General features: G+C 51.8%; 1 protein-coding gene across 1 annotated transcript in view; it reads left to right on the plus strand.

Annotated features, from left to right (window-relative positions):
* Window positions 1-10,540, plus strand: part of MINDY4 (MINDY lysine 48 deubiquitinase 4) — a 108,424-nt gene extending 97,884 nt beyond the window's left edge. Inside the window, exons 16-18 of the mRNA XM_012804371.2 lie at window positions 312-492; window positions 1,011-1,083; window positions 10,128-10,540. Of these exons, the coding sequence (XP_012659825.1) occupies window positions 312-492; window positions 1,011-1,083; window positions 10,128-10,176 (303 nt within the window). The 3' untranslated portion in view covers window positions 10,177-10,540. The remainder of the gene's footprint in view (window positions 1-311; window positions 493-1,010; window positions 1,084-10,127) is intronic.
* Window positions 10,541-17,920: the final 7,380 nt, after the last annotated feature.

Genomic DNA, 17,920 nt, shown 5'->3' on the forward strand with positions numbered 1-17,920 from the left:
TGGTTAGGAGGTCATTATCATGATCCAGGTTGGGAATGGTGAGTAGACCTGAGGAGAGGTCTGATAGGCTGGAGTTGGGGGAGCTTTAGGACACAGAATGGGTAGCACTGGCAGAGAGTCCACAAGTAGCAAGCCAAGTGGCTCTAAGAAACAGGCCTGTGGTCTGGGTAGCACAGGGCTCCCAGCATCAGACACAGATGTAATCCTCAGCAAAGTCTTTCTGAGGTCAGCCCTGCCTTGAAGTGAACAGAAAATGCCCTGGCCCCTTTCCTAGGGATGACACATTCCATCAGGCCTCTCCCTCCATCCAGGTCGGCTGCTTCCTGAAGACCCCGAGGTTCCCCATCTGGGTGGTGTGCAGTGAGAGCCACTTCAGCATCCTCTTCAGCCTGCAGCAGGAGCTCTTGTGTGACTGGAGGGCAGAAAAGCTGTTTGACCTGTACTACTACGACGGCCTGGCCAACCAGCAGGAGCAGATCCGGCTGACCATCGGTATGGCCCCTGCCCTCCCTTCCCCAAGAATCCTTGGGGAAGCCAGTTTTAACATGCCCCCTGAGGACAGCCAGGGATCAATGCAGACTTGAATGTCAGGACCGGGGATCAGAGAGTGAATGATAGCACGGAGGGGGCCAGAGCTTGGCCTTGGAGCAGTTAATGGCATTGGTGTGAGGTGAGGTGGAGACTGCATGGTAAGGAGCCCTGAATTCAATGCTGAGGAGTTTGGATTTATCCTTCAGGCTATAGCAAGCCATAGAAGGATGAGAGCAGATGTGGTTTTAGAAAGAATATTGTGATAGCTGAATAGCTGAAGCAGGCACAGGGGTGGAGTCTGGAGGTGAGGGACCTGTGAGGTATACAGGTGAGAAGTGATATGAAGCATGAGGGCGGATCTAGTCAGCACGGGGAGGAGAGGACAGGTACTAGAAAGGTTAGGTCTTGGGATTGTCCTTGCTGACCTCAAGGTGAGTGTAGGGCCCTAACTGACCGGTGTGCCTCTGTCTCCTCACCAGATACCACTCAGACCATCTCTGAGAATGGAAGCAATGACCTTGTCCCACCCCTCGAGCTCTGCATCAGGACCAAGTGAGTCTGGCCTTTTCCTGGTTGTGAGCCTTGTGCTGAATGGCTGAAGGCACAGTTGTAGGAGTGGTCAGTCCCTCAGGAGGAAGCATGATTCTCTGGACTGCCCTGGGAGGGATGTGGTTAGTTGAGACCCCCATGGATCAAAAAGATGCTATGCTGGAGGACTTGTGCATAGTAGGTTTCTCTGTTTGTAGTTACTGGGGTCCAAGCGCAGGAGCGTGTGACCTACAGGGATGGCCCATCTTCAGACAGCACCTGAGAGTGTTCCCATGGGAGGGTGGGGGTGGCGGGTAAGTGGGTGCATCCTGAGGCCCCTTCTCCCTCAAGGCAGAAGCAGCCAGATGTGGTGAGTACCCTTAGGCCAGAAGGAGCAAGATGGGAAGGTGGGTAGCTTGGCCTAGACAGGGTGTGGCAGCAGGTGGCTCCCTTCAGCAGCAGCACCCTCTGAGTGGGTGGCCCGTGGGAGGAGCAGCCTCGCCATTCTGAACACTGAGCAGAGGCACCTGTAACCTCAGAGGCAGGTGGGGGCCTTGATGCTTCTGACCCAGCCCCTCTGTGTGTAATGGGAGGCTGAGGCCAGGCCAGTGTGGGGCCGGGGATGGGGGAAAGAGCACTCAGTCCACAGGGCTCTCTTGCCTTTTGAGTGCTCTGAGCAGGCCCAGGACAGGGCCTGGTGGGGCTGCAGCTGCCAGAAATATCTGGCTCTCTCCAACAGATCCTTTACAAAGCCTTTGGGTCATGGTGTGGGTCAGCATGCAGTGGAAGGAGACACTGGGAGGGAGCAGACCTGGCCTCTAGGGCCTTCTGGGGAAGCAGTGGGACTCACAGCCTTTGATGGTAGGTTCTGGGGATATGCTGCCTGGGTTTGAACCCCATCTCTGCCACTTTCGGATGTGAACCACTGGACTTCACCTATTTGTACATCACTTTGTTGTCTATCAATCAAGGATAGACAGTCCCTGGCTGTCTTTGTTGTCTATCAATCAAGGATAGACAGTCCCTGGCTCGCCAGCTCTTGTGAAGATTGTCTGGGATATTACTAAGTGCCTGCAGTGCTAGCTTTCATTATTGTTTGCACCACTTGTGACTTGCTGTGACCTCCAGCAAAATTTACACGTCCCTTTCTGGGACATGGTTTTAGTGGAGGTGGTGAGGTGGGGTTGAAGGCTGAGCTCCTTTGGTGCCAACTACCTGAGGTCACATAGGACACCTGGAGCTTAGGGCCACTGGCCACCTGCAGACAAGTGAGCCTGTGAGTGGAGCTGAGAGAGAGACAGAGAGAGAACTCCCTGTGTATAGTGAGCACACCAGGAAGGGGAAGTGGGAGGGGATGGGGACATCCTCATTATGCCCCATCTAGCCATCTATCTGTCCACCTGCCCACCCCTGGGCCAGGGACGAAGCGTTCCTGTGGGGTCATGTGCTGGTGTTTCTTTCATCGGGAGGATTAAGGGCACATGCAGGTCACTTTCCTTTCATGTACAAAGGGCCACTCATTCAGAGTGATGAGAGAAGGGGAGCAGTGGGGAAAGAGGCGACATTGGCCTTGGCATCTGTGCAGGACAGTGTGAGGCCAGGGGATCCTTCCTGCAGATGGGCCTGAGCAGGGCTCTGAGTGCACTCTGGGCACAGCTTCTGCTTGCCTCTGGACCCCTGGGACCCTCCTTGAAGGCCTGCTAGGGGATTGCCCACCACCCTGAAACCTCTCCAATTCCCTTTGGGAGTAACTCCTCTTTCCCCCAAACCGGTCCACTGCATGATTCACCAGTGACCTCCCAGCACAGGCCCAGGACTGGACTTCTTGGGCTCAGTCCCAACAGGCAGTCATTTGAGAATGACTCAGGGCCCTGGCCTGTCCCCAAGGCAGCCCCTTGCCCAGAGCTGGTGTGCCATGGAACTCAGTGTAATGATAGTCTATGCGCCCACATGGGCCCAAAGTTTCTCTTAGTCTCTGTTGGCTGCCTGGTCTCCCCAGACTTCCCTCCCCCACCTCATGGCCTTGTGCCAGCAGGTGACAGTGAGGAGATGTGGGAAGTAGAGAAGCTGCCAGTGTCAGCTGGGACATGATTTTAGTGGAGGTAGGGAAAGTGGCCTCCAAGGTCAGTGAAGACTCACTGGAGGTGGGTCCTGCCTCTTAGGGGTTAGTGCTGCTGTCTGTAGAAAGACGTTGTCTTCCTTATCAGGAAGGGAGTATGGATGGTGTCATGGCCTAGCTCAGTTCCTTTCCGAGGCTGGGGTCAGGCCCCATGTCCAAATGAGACTGTCCTTAAGAATCTCCTTGGCCTCTCCTCAAGCAGCGCTCCTCCATGCTCACCACAGATAGAAATTAACCACATCTGCACAGCACACAGAGCTGGAGACACCTGGCCTGGGACTCTAGTCCTCCCAGACTCCATCCACCTAGCTGTTCACCCATCAGGAAGGTTTGCTCCAGAGCAGTGGTCCTCATGCTTTAGGAGATTCAGAATCATCTGGAGAACATGTGACAACACAGATCGCTGGGCCCCACTCTCAGGGTTTCTGGCTCAGGGAGGGGCCTGAGAATTTGTGTTTCTGAGGAGTTCCCAGGAGCTGCTGTGTATGCCTCTGGGGACCACACTTTGAGAACTGCTGCTCTAGTGACCGGTAAGGATAGTGGCTGCCCTTCCTCTGCCCTGGCTGTCTTGTGAGAGTGAGGCATGGAGTGAGGCGCTGCCCCTCCAGCGTCTGGCTGTAATGCACTGGGCCAGGGTGCTTTCCTCTGTGCTGTGCCCCCCCACCCTACAATGAGTGCTTCTGCCATCAGGAGCCTGTTCTGCTTCCCCAGTAATCTCCATCAGGGTGGGTCCACCTGGACAATTAACACAGTGAGGCTTTTCCAGGCATTATTCCTGGAAAAGGTGGGTGAGTGAAGAGTGGTGACACTGGGCCTCCCCGCCAGCCCCTGCGATGACATACCATTGTAACAGGAAATAGCAGGCCCCACTCCTAGAATCCTATTCTACAGGATTGGATTACAAAGGCTTTGCTTTTGTTTTCATCCCAGATTCTCAAAACAGCTCAAAGGGAGAAACTTGGGAAAGTGGCCTCCCAGGTCAGTGAAGACTCTCTGGAAGTGGGTCCTGCCTCTTGGGGCTTAGTGCTGCTGTCTGTAGGAAGACCTTGCCTTGTCAGGAAGGGAGTATGTGTGGTGCCATGGCCTGAGCTCAGATCCTTTCCAAGGCTGGGGTCAGGCCTCAAGTCCTAAGTGAGAGGCAGCTGTGTGCCTTTGGCCATCTCATCCATCTTGCTGGATGGGTGGGCAGCAGGCAGGCCAAGCTGGTGGGTAGGTGAGATTTCTCTTCCATCACATCAGCCCTCTTCAGACTTCTGGGCTGGACTCCATGGAAGAAACAGCTAGATAGGAAGTTTTTGCTCTGTGAGAGTTCACAGTCAACTAGAAGTCAAGTTCAGGATCAACCCTGTTCTAATCCAGGAAAAGATGCATTGCTTACCCTTATACCCAGCTGTCTCCCTGCAAGAACCCCAGACCCACACCTGGCCCAGCATAGAACACACTGTATACCTGGCTGGTTGGCAGCTCACTTGGATCCACAGAATAGCCTTTAGACACCATCCAGTGTAACCCCTTCTTTTATAGGTGGGGAGACGAAGGTCTCCAGAATGGAAGCCTGCACCCCAGCTGTGCCTTGAATCACGAGCAGTATAGGGACTGGAGTTTAGGCCCTGTTGTCCCTGCCCAGTGGAAGGTCACTGAGCGGGCACTGTGACTTCTCATCACCTGGCTTTGTTGCCAGGGTGACATTGCACAAGCCCAGACTGCTGATTTGCCTCTAGAGAAGAGCATCCTAATTTGAACCATCCCTGGGTCCCCGTGCTGTCTCTCCTCTTTGGTGTGACGCACGTATCAACTTCAGAGAGTCTCCTGTTACCTTTGCTTGTGTCAGGAATGTAGGGTCTGTCCCCACCCCTTCCCCCTCCTGTTCTCTAACTATCTCAGCAAGACCAACTCATTTATGGGCATTTCCAAACAAGACACATGCGGTGACCTCTCTCATGTTTCCAGCCTAGCTCAAGTGAGAGAAAATGAAACAGTTGTCAGCATTCCAGAGAAAAGAGGAAAGAACTCATAACCGGGGCCTGAGGCACAGATGTTTCTGTCAGGAGGCTCAGATAAGAAATTGAAAATCTAATTCCAGCTGGTGATGGTGTGTCCAAGAAATGGGGGCAGAGCACCCACCTCCCTCAGCTGTCTGCCACCTGCCTGAGGCACCCCAGCTCAGCTTCATGCTGACAACTCGCCTAGACTCCTTGTTCTCTGGGTGCTCTCACTGCCCTGACTGTCCCCCAGCCCTTGTCTTCAGATGCCCTGCTGCCCACACTCCTGCCCGGTACTGGCTGTGCAGCTGCCACACTGTGTGAGCCCAGAAGGCATAGCATTGCTGCAGGGCTCAGTTTCCCTCTCTGTTGATAGGGTATTATGGTAGCTGCAGAAGCCCTTCCTTTGAGAGCTGTTAGGGGCTCAGCACATGTGTTAGGGGAGGAGAAAGAATTGGATGGTGACAAGTTGGGCAAAAGCTTTGGAAGAGGCAGAAAAGGGGAGGCAAGAGGCAGGAGCAGTGGGTCCAGAGCAGGAAGTGTGGCGTATGAATGGAGATCTCTGCTAGGTGCCTGGTGGGAAGCTACCCCAGACTCAGGCACCCAGGAGGAGCAGCTGGCATAGAGAGGGCATTTCATGCAGTAGCACTTCCTACCTGCATGCTTCAGCATGAGGAGCCTGGCTTGGGTGCTGGGGGGACCCCCAGGTGGCCTGATGGTAAAAACACTTCTGCTAGGACGAATCAAGGAACTGCTCCTGAAGGATGGTGGGCAGGGCAGGTACAGCAAGGTAAGGCCCAGGGGTGAAGGCTAGTCCAGGTGCTCACCCTGGAGCCTCTCCTAGTTCCCAGTAGCTGCAGTGCAGGAACAGAAACTTGCACGCAGGCCTGTGTGTCTGAAAATTCAGTGTGAGCAAGAGGAGTCCTTAGAAACAGGCTGTATCGGACTCTTTCCCCTCCTGAAATGCAGTCTCAGCAGCATTGACATACTGTGGAGGCAGGTACGTCTGCTCTGCCGTGGTGATGGCCCCATCAGTGATACTAAGTGGACTTGAGCTCTGAAGACCATGACATTTTCAGTGGTCCCCAGCAGGGGAGGATTTTGTACCCTGGGGTATTTTGGCAATGCCTGGGGGCATTCTTAGTTGTCACAGCCAGTGGGAGGGTGCACTTCCTAATATGCACATGATGTCCCCCACAGGAACGAACTTCCCAGCCCCCAATGCCCAAGTTGCGGAGGGGAGGAACCCTGCTCTAAGCCGTCATGCTGTCACCCACCTCCTGAATTAGTAAGACCAGGGCTTCCACGCTGCCTGTACCACCGCTGCACTCAGAAGCAGCTCCATTTGGTCCCTTCCCTTTCTTTGCCTGTCCCTAGCTATTGGGTGCAGGTGCAGAGCTCTTCTTACAGGTCTTTGTACTTGACTCAGACTTTTAGGACTGTTCCAGCTGGGTAACGATTCATCCCCTACATAAGCACAACATCTGTCACGTCAGCTCTTTCCATTTTTAAAATGTTTCTACTTTGATTTTCTATAGTAATTGTGAACTGCGTCTCTCTGGTACTTCCAGTCCTCCCCCCTGATTTTGCACCTGTTGGCTGAGATGTGGAGGCTTGGTTAGGTCTGTAAAAAGCCTCAAAACCAAGCACAAACCCAACTGTCTGACAGTGAGGCTCAGTGAGGGTGGTGTGACAGGGATGTTGTCTAGAGGCAGATGAGTATGACTCACCCCTGCATTGAAGCATTTGCCAGGATCCTATTTTTCCAGGATCTGGGAGGTTTGCAAATTGGGAACTCATAGGAGGAACCTGAGTCAGAGTGGGGAATATAAAGGGTTGAAGGGATAGAGAAGATAAAGGATGAAGGGTCCCGGGGACCAGGCCAAAGGCAGGAGTGTTCCTCTCCTTCCTGCCTCCCCTCTACTGCCCTCTGGGTGTCTGGATTCAGGATGTGTTCCCGGTGTCCAAAACTTCAATACTTGCCTACAAATCTTAATAATACAATAAAAGCTTTTTAATGATACTCTTCAAACTGCAAAGATGATGAGCAAAGAAAGAAAATTGAAAGTCTTATATAATATGGTAAGAATCAATTAAACTCTCCTTGTGTTGCTGCAGACTACTGAAATACTATTAACCCAGTAGATGCAATAGATCGGCCCAGTCCCTAGGCTCAGCACGTCTCACTTCTACAACTTGCTCAGCTCCAGGAGTCAGAGCAGCAGCCATTTTCCCTGCTGGTTGGACTTCTCTTAGCTACCCTGGGACATTATCAGACTCCAACCCCAGATAGTATCAGCGGTGGGTATCACCACTTAGGAACAGTCTAACTTCTCCAAGCCAGGTCAAACTGCCTCCAAGATGAATGGAATGGTGCAGGTAAATTCCATCAAATTGGCTCAACCCCAAGGCACTTAATAGATTCCTATAGTTCTGCTTGGCATGCAGAAGCTTGGGAAATAGCTTCTGAAGTGCCTGGATCATAGAATCACTTAACCCTTCCTTATCCAATGAAACAAGTGATACTGAGCTTTTTAGTTTGTCTGACGTTGCTGACAAAAGGGAAGGGGGGGTCTGTGGATGAGCTCAAGAGTGTTACACATCTCTTGTCTGGCAATGGACCTTACTAAGGGAGTTTTTCCAACATTTATTCTTAAAAGATCTCTTTTTAAAAGTAGGTAGGAGTTTTTGCACATTCAGATCATTTTCTGAGCATTTGTGACCAGAAGGACCCAAGAACCAAATGATTCAGGTAGTGAAAGGGCGCCTCTAAGCCCTTCACGCAGGAAGAAAAGGATGAGTTGACAAGAGCCATACAGTGCCATTTTGGGGGAGATTGTTCAGCATCACTGGATATCACCAAATGATACTGAAGAGAGCACAGGGTCAGTTTTGGAAAAAATTCCCTCAAACTTGCTGAGTGAGTTTTCCAGCATCCATCCGTTTCAGCTTTGTATATTGGTTGTTTTAACAAGAAGGTACAATTCAATGTTCATATATGAACAAATCAAAATTTCTTGGGATGTTGATTGAAGTCCCCACATGAGGCAGAACTGTGACTTGTGTCTAGACTATCATAAACATTACATTCTCACATTTCCCAATGACTGTGGAAGGTCTAGCCTCACAGTTCCCTGGTGGAGCTAGGACTAGAGTGCAGTGATAATTATTCCCAAATGATACGCAGATATCATTTTCCATGCCAAACCTTTCTATGGGAACAAGAAGCACTGAATTGCAGCTAAGATTATTTTTCCTCCACATGACAAGAAATATTTTTGCTCACTCGAAGAAAAATGGAATCATGTAAAATATGCAGCAAGGGAAAATACAGTCTTACAAATACCAAGAAGTTGCCTTTAACCAAGGGGAAAGTAAGTTGGAAGGTCATAATGAGTATGAATCCTGATGCATTTCTAGGTTGAGGGTATCACCTTAAACCTGAAAATCAGAGACACTGACGCTGTGATTGAAGCAAAGCCCTGACTTGAAGAAAGACAAAGAGCAGAAGCCTGAGGAGGGAAATTCTGTGGGAGGCTAGATTGTTTCATAAAGAGGGAGAACATACCTTTTAAATGACACTCTTTAAAACTGCGAAGATGATGAGCAGAGAAAGAACATTGAAAATGTCAAATAGCGTGGCAGAACCCTTTAAACCCGCCTTGTGTTGCTGCAGATCATCAAAATACCATCAATCCAGGAGATCAGCCAAGTCCCTAGGAACCTGGGCTCAGCACGATTCTTCCCAGCACATCTCACCTCCAGAACCCACTCAGCTGTGTGAGTCAGAGAGCGGCCACTCTCCCTGCTGAGTGGACTTGCAGTTAGCTGAAGCTAATACAGGCCCATTAACTGCAGCCTTGCGGCACCTCCCAGCATTCTGTTGGGAAATGCAACCATGTTGCTCTGGGAGAACCTGTTCACTCCTTTCTTATTGCAGTTCCAGTTTAAGAATACCAGATACACAGTTAAAAAGAGAAAAGCTTCTTTTTTTTCCTCTTGTGTGATGCTTAAGATTTTGACATCAGTCTTGAAGAAAAATTCGAGGGTGGGAAAACAGGATGTTTGCCCTCTATCCAAACCCCAAGCTTTGGAAAACATTTATAAATCCTGGCCTTAAACACTGCACTCTAGGACTGCTACTGAGATATGTTCACCTGTATCCTAGTTCATATACAGTCTTAGGGTATATGTATACTATACCTAATGCCAGGTTTGGCATAAATGCTGCATCTCTATAAATGTGATTCCTCTGAGCTATTTATAGAAAATTAGTGCTATGTATTAAAAGCAAGTGTTAGGAAATTTCAAGTCTCACCTAAAATAACTTTTATTTTATAACTGAGCTATCATTAAATTACATCTAACCTTGGACTGCAATTTAATTATTCTCATTGCTTCTTACGGTAAAGTACTTTAAAAAATCTATTGTGTTCTGTGGTGCTCATACCCTTTACTAGCTTCCCATGGCTCCCAGAGTAAAGCCTAGACATCTCAGAAGGCCCTGCCAGCTCTCAGCCCCTCCAGCACCTCTCTGCCCATCTTTCTGGGCTCCAGCCACTGGATCACCTTCTGTACTGGAGACCCTCCAGGATTTCTCCATATTGAAGTCTACCTGGGTGCTTCGAGGTGCCACCATCAGGCACTGCTGGAAAGTGGCTGTGTGTGGATCAGTCACATCAGTGGCGGGCCCAGCAGTGCTAGGTGCAAAGTAGGTTGTCACACAAAAGAATGAATCACTTGCCGCCTCTGTCTTCTCCGGTACTCCCCAGGGTCCTGGGTGTGTTTATGTTTCACAAGGGATTGGCATGTGGGTTTGTGTGTATGGAGGGGTAGTGTGGAACCTGAAATCCTCAAAGTCTCTAAGACAAAAGCCTCAGAAAATGGGGGCAAGGGATGAGCCCCCACCCTGGTTCATCTGGGTCCCTGAAACTCTAACTCTCTTTCTCTTGTTCCTTTGCCCTTAGGTGGAAGGGGGCGATGGTGAACTGGAATGGCTCAGACCCCATCCTGTGACCCTTAGATGTGGTAATCCGTATGGCCCCACCACTCATCACTGGGAGTGACAGCTGGATCCCAGGCTTTAGGGGCAAGTCTCTGAGAGCAGTGTCACCCTGTCTGGGCCAACAGTGCTGCAGAAGCATTTAAGGCCTAACCTGCCCCTTCTATGAAGGGCCCACCTAAGATTTGTTGCATGCTGGGAGGCCTGGTGTGCTGCTGTATCCCCTCCCAAAGGCTGAGCCGTGACTGCTGAGGACTAGAAAGAGGCCACTGGGATCTCTGCTGCCTTTTGTCGGCATCCCTCCCTTGTTCCCCACTGGGCTTTCCCCTTGCCAATGCCTCTGATGTGGTTACTCTGGGGACCTTGGGTATTCGTTATTTCTGGTAGTTGACTTTCTATAAAAGAAGAGTCAAACTCACACTGATGGCCAAGACTTATTTGTTCTATTGCTGCAAAGGAAATGCAAGATCTGTGTTGATAACATCTGGGGTGGGCGAGATGGTAAATGGAGGGGCCCCAGAGCCCAGGAGACCCCTGGGCTAAGACATCTCCTAATGGATCTCTGCAAGCAAACAATGCCCTCTGGTCCAATGCTGTCCCTGCCTGGTTTCCTGCTCTACCCTGTCTCCCACTGGATCAGCACAGGTCTGAAGCACCAGGTGCTGTCCAGGGGCAGTTCAGAGCCCTAGGGAGCCCATGTCAGGGAAGATCTGGATCCCTTTGAGGTCCCCTGAGGATGGAGGTAGACCTAGAGGGTGGGCTGGGCCTGGCCAAATGGAGGAGAAAGAGCCTTCCAGGGAGGGGCCGCTTGGCCAGGGTGTGGGGTAGCAAGGATGAACAAAGACACCAGAGGTGGTTCCCCCATGTGGCCATAGGGAGCATGTGCAGAGAGAACTGGCTGAAAATGTGGGTGGGCAGAGCTTGTGGACCCCCTCACATTTCAGGGCAAAGATGGGATAGGTTGGGATGGGAAAAATGCCAAAATCATATAATCACTCATGAAGTGAAATTGTAGCATGAGTCCCGTTCACTCCATTCATTTATATCCTAGTGGCTTCAGAAAGGGATATGAGAAAATGTGGAAATGCAGTGGGAGGCTGGTGAAGGAGGAGAGAGAGAGAGAGAGTCTCTCATCAAAGTGAAGGACTTCTCTGCATGGTTCCCAAGAACAGGATGGAATGGAGGAGCCCAGAGGCAGAGAGCTAGCCTCTAGGAGTTTCTGCCACAGGCTGTCCATGGTCCATGTGAGAAACTCCAAACAACATACTGTTAGAGCCCATAGGAGCCACCATCCCTGTGCTGACCCTGCCTGTGCCCAGCGAGTTGCGGCTGAGACCATGTGCAGGCCATGTGGAGGCAGGAGGTTAACGTGTTGGCCAGGGCGTGTATGCATAGGAGGGCCTAGAAGAGTCCTGAATACAGGACAGCAGCCTAACCGGAGTCTCCTTGTGCCCCCACTGGGCTCAGGATACAAACAGCTCGCAGGCTATGTTCCTGTTGACTGCAGTGCTGGCTAAAAGGAGATCTTTCTTTTTAAATGCTAGGCATGTAGATGAAACTGACATTTGGTGGTGACAGCTAAAGAGGTTGTCTTGTGTCCTTATGGATGGGGCATGTGTAGTGGCCTGACTAGTCTTTGGGGAGAGGCAGCCAGGCCAGGAGGGAAGAGGGAGGGCCAGACTTCTTTGTCCCAGCTATGCTGAGGCCCCTGGGGTTTGCTGTGTAAACTGCAGCAGCCATTCACAGCAGGCCTCCAGCAGAAATGCTTCCTATATATCCCTGAGATGTTTTTGCATTTGTTTTCCTTGGCCAGAGGTAGGCTGCCCCAGCTGAGTGCCTGGGCAGAGGAAGTTGGTTTCTCTACAGCAGCCTTGTTTATCAGCCCGGGAAGGAAAAGTGTGTCTTTTCAATGAAACTCACTTAACCTCCTGACCAGAGTCCCTTTGGCAGGGTTGGAGAAAACAAACTATTCCCAGTGTTGCTTAAAAAGATCAGTTCCAACAAATTACAAAAGAGCTTTTCTAGAAGCCAAGAAGCAGGTATATGCACAGTTTGGTGCCCCTAGGTTTTCCTGGAATGGATGGAAGGCCAGCACTGCTCTCCCCCAACCCACCTGCGGCAGTTGAGTCCCCAGGAATAGCATGCAGGCCCACGTCTCCTAACTGTGGGTGCTCTCCATTCCAGCTGCAGAGTTTCTAGGGAGAGTATGGGTAGACTTCAGATAGTCCAGGGTCCACCAGATTACATTAACGTTTCCCTCCCCTTTGCAGGGGCCTTTTGGGGACAGAGATTTGTAGTTAGCTGTTTTTCATCTTCCCGCCTTGCCCCAGGAATCTTCTCAGATACCCAGGTTGCTGGCTGCTCCCTGGAAAGAGGTAGGGGGAGGAAGGAGGAAGTTCTCCCCACCCCCCAACTCCTCTCCCGCTGGTGGCTGGTGCAGTTGTACTGGGTATCACTGTGGCCCTCTGATGGGGCATATAGGAAGTGCTGGTTTCTTCTTTTGTAAGGGGACCTGCCATTGCTAGGGATCTCTGGAGTTGGTGCTGCTTCTGGAAGCTCCCCAGTGCTTCTGCTAGAGCCAGCCTCTCCCCTGCCCCCTTTTTAGAAACCCTGAGTTTCCCTTCTGCAGAATCCACACTTGAACCACGCAAAGCACCATCTTTGCCCCCCAGATCCTGAGGTCAGAACTTTCCCGCTCACCCTGTATGCCTGCTCTGCCCCTCTCACCTCTACCTTCCCCCTCAGAGTCTGGGATCATCCATATGAGTGTGCCCCACACCCTGGGGGCACTCAGCAGCTTTCCTGAAGCCTCCTTCACTTGGCCATAGGAGTGGAGACACCTCCTCCTCTCTCCATGCCTGGGGGGCAGGGAGGCTCAGCACCTGATGCTGCTCTCCAAAGACTTCTCACTAGCCACTGACCTCCTCAAATGGCAGCTCAATGCTTTCTTTGCCCCATCCCATGGCTGGGCTGACAGGGACCGCCAATGTTGGCAGAATTATTTGCTCCACTGTGTTCTGCATAGAGGCTGCACAGGTAAGAAGAGCAAGAATTCCTTAGGGGTCAGAGCTGTGCCGGGGCTTGGAGGGTCATTAGAGAGGATCCTAAGGCAGCCTCGAGTCCAGATTTCACCTGGCCACTCCCCAGGGTCTCCATCTGAGTTCAAAGGGAAGACAGGACTGGGCTGGGACCTGGCCTATCCAAAGCACCAGCCCTGCCCTCCTCCGCTTGGAAGTGCTAGGGCTGGTGAAAGGCCAGGTCTTCAGGAGCCTTCCATAGGTTCTCAGCTCTGCTAAGTAAGCAACGACAACAGTAGGACTTTCCTGTTCTAGATCTGCTACTCAAACTGTGTTCCCTAGACCAGCAGGATTAGCACCACCTGAGAGGTTTTTAGAAGTGCAGAATCTCAGGCTCTGCTCTAGAATTATTTCAACAAAATCCTCAGTTAAATTAGAGGTAGAGTTTGAGAAGCTCTGCTCCAGGGCTTGTGATTTTGTGGATAAATAGCAGAACAGGGCTGACTCCACTGTTCCCTGCCTGTGTGGCCTTGGGTACCTAAGTGACTGCTCTGGGCTTGTTTCCTAATCTGTAAAATTATAACCTCAGAGAGTTGGGATGAGGATTAAGTGAGTTAATACATTGTGAAGTGCTTAGGACAGGGCCTGGCTCATCCCAAGGACTCACTAATTGCTGGCTCTTAAATATTTCCAGTAGGTTAGGAGAAGCTCCTTGAAGGAGGGAGCATCTAATCTGGGCCTTGGAGGACAAGCAGGGTTTTGACAATTGCACGGAAGGACCAGTGAGAGTAGAGACAAGGAAAGTCCCTGATGTCTGCCATTCTCCTCTGGGGTCACCAAAGGAGGGGAGGCCCAGAGGTCTTAACAGGTGAAGGCAGGGGGCTAGGGCCACGGCCTCTTCCCTAGGAGAGAACTGCTTGGAGCATTGCAGGGAGGTTGAGGGGCAGATGTGGTGCAACCAGGGAGGCAGTACAGATGGAGGCAGTATAGAAGCAAGGAGATGATGGCAGTGAAAGATGGTTGGTGGCCTTTGATGCCAGAGGTCCAGTGGATGATCCTTAAGGTGGCCACCAAACTCTTATTAGGGGATCCTAAAAATTGCAGAAGGCTATCAGGCTGCTAAATCTATTTGCAGGTATTTCTCTCCTCCCACCAGAATCCTCCCTACTCCCTAATCTTGTAATCCTCATGGGGCTGTGGGAGCTGTAATTACCATTCAAAAAATGCCAGGCATTTGTGATAATGGAGATTGCTTAATGCAAACCCCAGGATGAGGGGTGAGCTGGCAGGTGGGTGGGTAAGTGCGGCCAGCAGGCTGCTTGTAGTCCTGCAGACACTGCCAATGTCTGCACATTGGGCAGGGGTGTGTGCTCCCAAAAGACCTGTTATGTGCAGAGAGTGTAGGACCCCACTGTTCAGGTGCTCAACAGTCACCAGCGCCTGCGGTGCCCTGTCTTACACCTCCTTATCATGCCATCTCCCAGGTTGTGGCACTTCGTCCCATTCTCCTGCCTACATTTCCACAAAATACCCATCTTGTCCTGTTCCCCAAAGTAGGTTGCTCAAGGCCTTCTCAATACAGATGGAAAAACTGAGGCCCAGACAGGAATCCTTATTTAGAGCCCTCCAGGGGCATCTCTCTTTCACACGGTGACCGGCCGAAAACCAGATAGTCCTGGGGCTGGATGGAGTCAACCTGGTTGGGGCAGGGGCTGAGGGTGACTCCAAACTGCTTCTCTCTGCCTTCCTGCTTCCCTTCCGGCCCCTTCCTCTACCCTTGACAGATCCCAGCAGCTGCTTCCCTAGCAAGCCCCTTGTTGCTGCCTGAAGTCTTCTCTTAGTGTTTTTCAGTGGACCTGACATTTGCCCCCTGGCTCCCCAGGTCCCTCTGTCGAATCCAACCCATCTCACAAGGCCAGCTCTAAGGCCTCTCCTCTAAGAAAACTTCCTGGTATGTATGTCTAAATATAACAATCAAATAAGTGAGGTGAATGATATGTTAACCAGTTTGATATAAACATTCCAAATTGTATATAAAATTAGCACATTGTACCCCATAAATGCAGTAATGTACATAATTATGATCTAATAAAAAAAAGAAACCCTCCTGGATTACCCACCCTCTGAATGCCTGTGGGACTCACTCAGCTCCTCTTTCATAGCCCAGATCCTAGTTAGAGGGTGTTAATCACCTGGCCCCAGGTTCCTGATGTTGAGACCTCCCCCACCCCCCCACCCCACAGTGCTGTTTCCCTGCCCCTGGGCCTGGGGCTCCTCCCTCACCCCCCTACCACATACCTGTCCCAGGTTAGGAACTAAGCCCAAGGTCCATCCTCCCCACACCTGCCCCACCCCCTAGCCCCACCTCCAGGCAGACAACCTCTGCAGCTGGAGGTTGGGGTGGGGAGAAGCTGTCTGAGGTCTCTAAACCGTTGGTTCTAGGTGTGGTTTTGAGATTAACCCTGGCGCCTTTCCTGTGGCCCTTGATAAGGGTGATCCAGGGTGCTTATCTGGCATTTTCTGCTTTAAGGCCTGTTGACATCTGTGAAGTTCAGCAAAGCTCCCCCCCCTCCCGCGCACAGCCCTCGGAGATAAGCGCACTCCCCACCACTCCGAGGCCTGCTTGGGCACCCAATGTTGCACTGTCGGAGCTCTTGGGACACTCATGATCAGCACCCATCCCTGGGCCCTGCCACGCCTAGCACAGGAGCTGCACCTGAGGGTGCTATTAATAATTATATCAGGATGCAGTGTAAACAGACTGCTGTGCATGGCAACCTTAGTCTGAGGGAGGACTGTTCTGTTATTGATTGCTCTCCCACCATTCTGCCCTTCAAACTTCCTGGCTCAGATCCCACTTGGATTTTATTTGGGTCATGGCGCTCAGAGGAGGGGAAGCTGTGTAACTAGCTGTGTGGGCCAGAGCAGTTGGGGAGGCTTTTTGGAGGGGCAGGCTCAAAGCTGAACCCTGAAGAAGGGCAGGTGGGGAGGAGGGGCAGAGGGCACTCAGGGTGGGGGGGCCAAGGGGCTGGGCTGTCAGGGCCATGGCTCCTGTGAGTTGGAGACTGGCAGAAAGGGTAAGGATGTCAGGGCTGGGTCCTGAAGGAAGGGCTTAAATGTCAGGCTAAGGAGCGTGAGCTCTGAGCACTAGGGAGCCATCAAGGGTTTCAGAGTAGGCTGGTGGTAGCACCAGTCTGTTTCAGAAGACTGAGATGGTGATATGTGGAGGGGAGATGCTAGCTTCTGAGCTAGGGCCATGGTGAGGAGGGCAGGCAGGAGATATCTGCATGTGAGTGATTCAGCCTGTGGAGCAGCGTGGGGGCCCAGGGACCTGTACCCAGTTCTTCCTTCTCTTCCCTACTTCCTGGCAGGCAGATCTTGGCCATGATGGTGGCAACAGCCCTCCTGGGAATGGTCTTTACAAAATATCCCTGCCCCATGATGAAGGTTTCCCCTGCCCGCCTGCCTTGGCAAACCATGAAGGAGGGGGCCTCAATGTGAGGAAGTGCCCAGGCCTTTGTTCTGGCTCTGGCCATGTCTGGACCTACTGCCCATTGTTTTCCATGCTGCTGTTGACCTTGGGCCAGCTGCACGGAACTGGCTGGCTCCCTTGGGCCTGGCCACCTCCAAGTCCACTGTGGAAGACAGCTGGCTGGCAGGATGGTTTTCAGTCTTTAGGTGGCCTTGAGCAGGTCTCTGCCCATAGGTAGACACAGTGTCCCCATCTATGTTCTCAGAGTCTGGGACCATAACTGTGGCCATTGCAGTCTGAGGGGGCCCCATGGAAACTGCTTAGGAATCTCTATGAGGCAGGAAAGCAAGTCGCCAGGCCAAGAATCGAGACCCAACTCCCTTATTTCTGCTGGGCCTGTGGGTCAGAGGCCTAAGTCTGTCTACCCGCGCTCTCTCTGGGTTTGGGGAATCCTTGCCACACCTCCCATGGGGCGTGTGCTATGAGAAAAGTGGCCTGAGCAGGAGGGAGAGGTGGTTATGAGCTTGTGTGTGCCTGGAGTTTACCCAGGTTAGATCTTAACTCCAACCTCTCTATGGTATCACCTTACTTAAGTTACAAAACAAATGAACACACAAAATAACCCCTCTGAGGCTTAATTTCCCTTTCTGTAAAAGGGGAAAGGCACTAAATAACAGCACTAACCTCAGAAGGCTGGTATAAAGGTTAAGTGCAAAGTATTCCCAACAGGGCCTGATACCCACTAAGGGCTCAGTAGATGCTGGTTACGTTTGCTATGAGCTAGATGGGAGGGTGCAGAGATTGGAGCAGGTCCACCTCACTGAGGTCCAAGAAGTGTGACCACGTGGAATGTCATGAGATAGTGAGGTCAGCCGAGCCTTACCTGTGCACTGACCCCTAAGGTCAGCCCCTCTCCCTACACCTTCCCAGCCATGCTGACAGGAGAGCCCCTCCTTTCCTTTCCCAGTTCCATAGCTGCTCCTGTGCCAGCTGGATAAATGCCTTCCTGTCTGGTTGTCCCTCTAAGGCTCTGGACTTCAGTCCCTGCTCATGGCCGAGGTGCCCTGCTGAGACAGAGACTGAGGGCAGCAGTGGCAGGCATGGGTAGGCAGCCCCTGAGGGGCCTGGCCAGCAAACCTCCTGGTCAGAGATGGAGACTGAGTCTGAGACAGCTGCACTCGCCCAGGACCTGAGGTTGACAGACACCAGATGCCCAACTTCTTCCTCCACACTCATTGCCTCCTGGAGGACTCTCTGGGATTTTGGAAG

This window comes from Otolemur garnettii, unplaced genomic scaffold (genome assembly GCF_000181295.1).
Source record: "Otolemur garnettii isolate 467f Iridium unplaced genomic scaffold, OtoGar3 scaffold00028, whole genome shotgun sequence".
NCBI classification, from domain to species: Eukaryota; Metazoa; Chordata; class Mammalia; order Primates; family Galagidae; genus Otolemur; species Otolemur garnettii.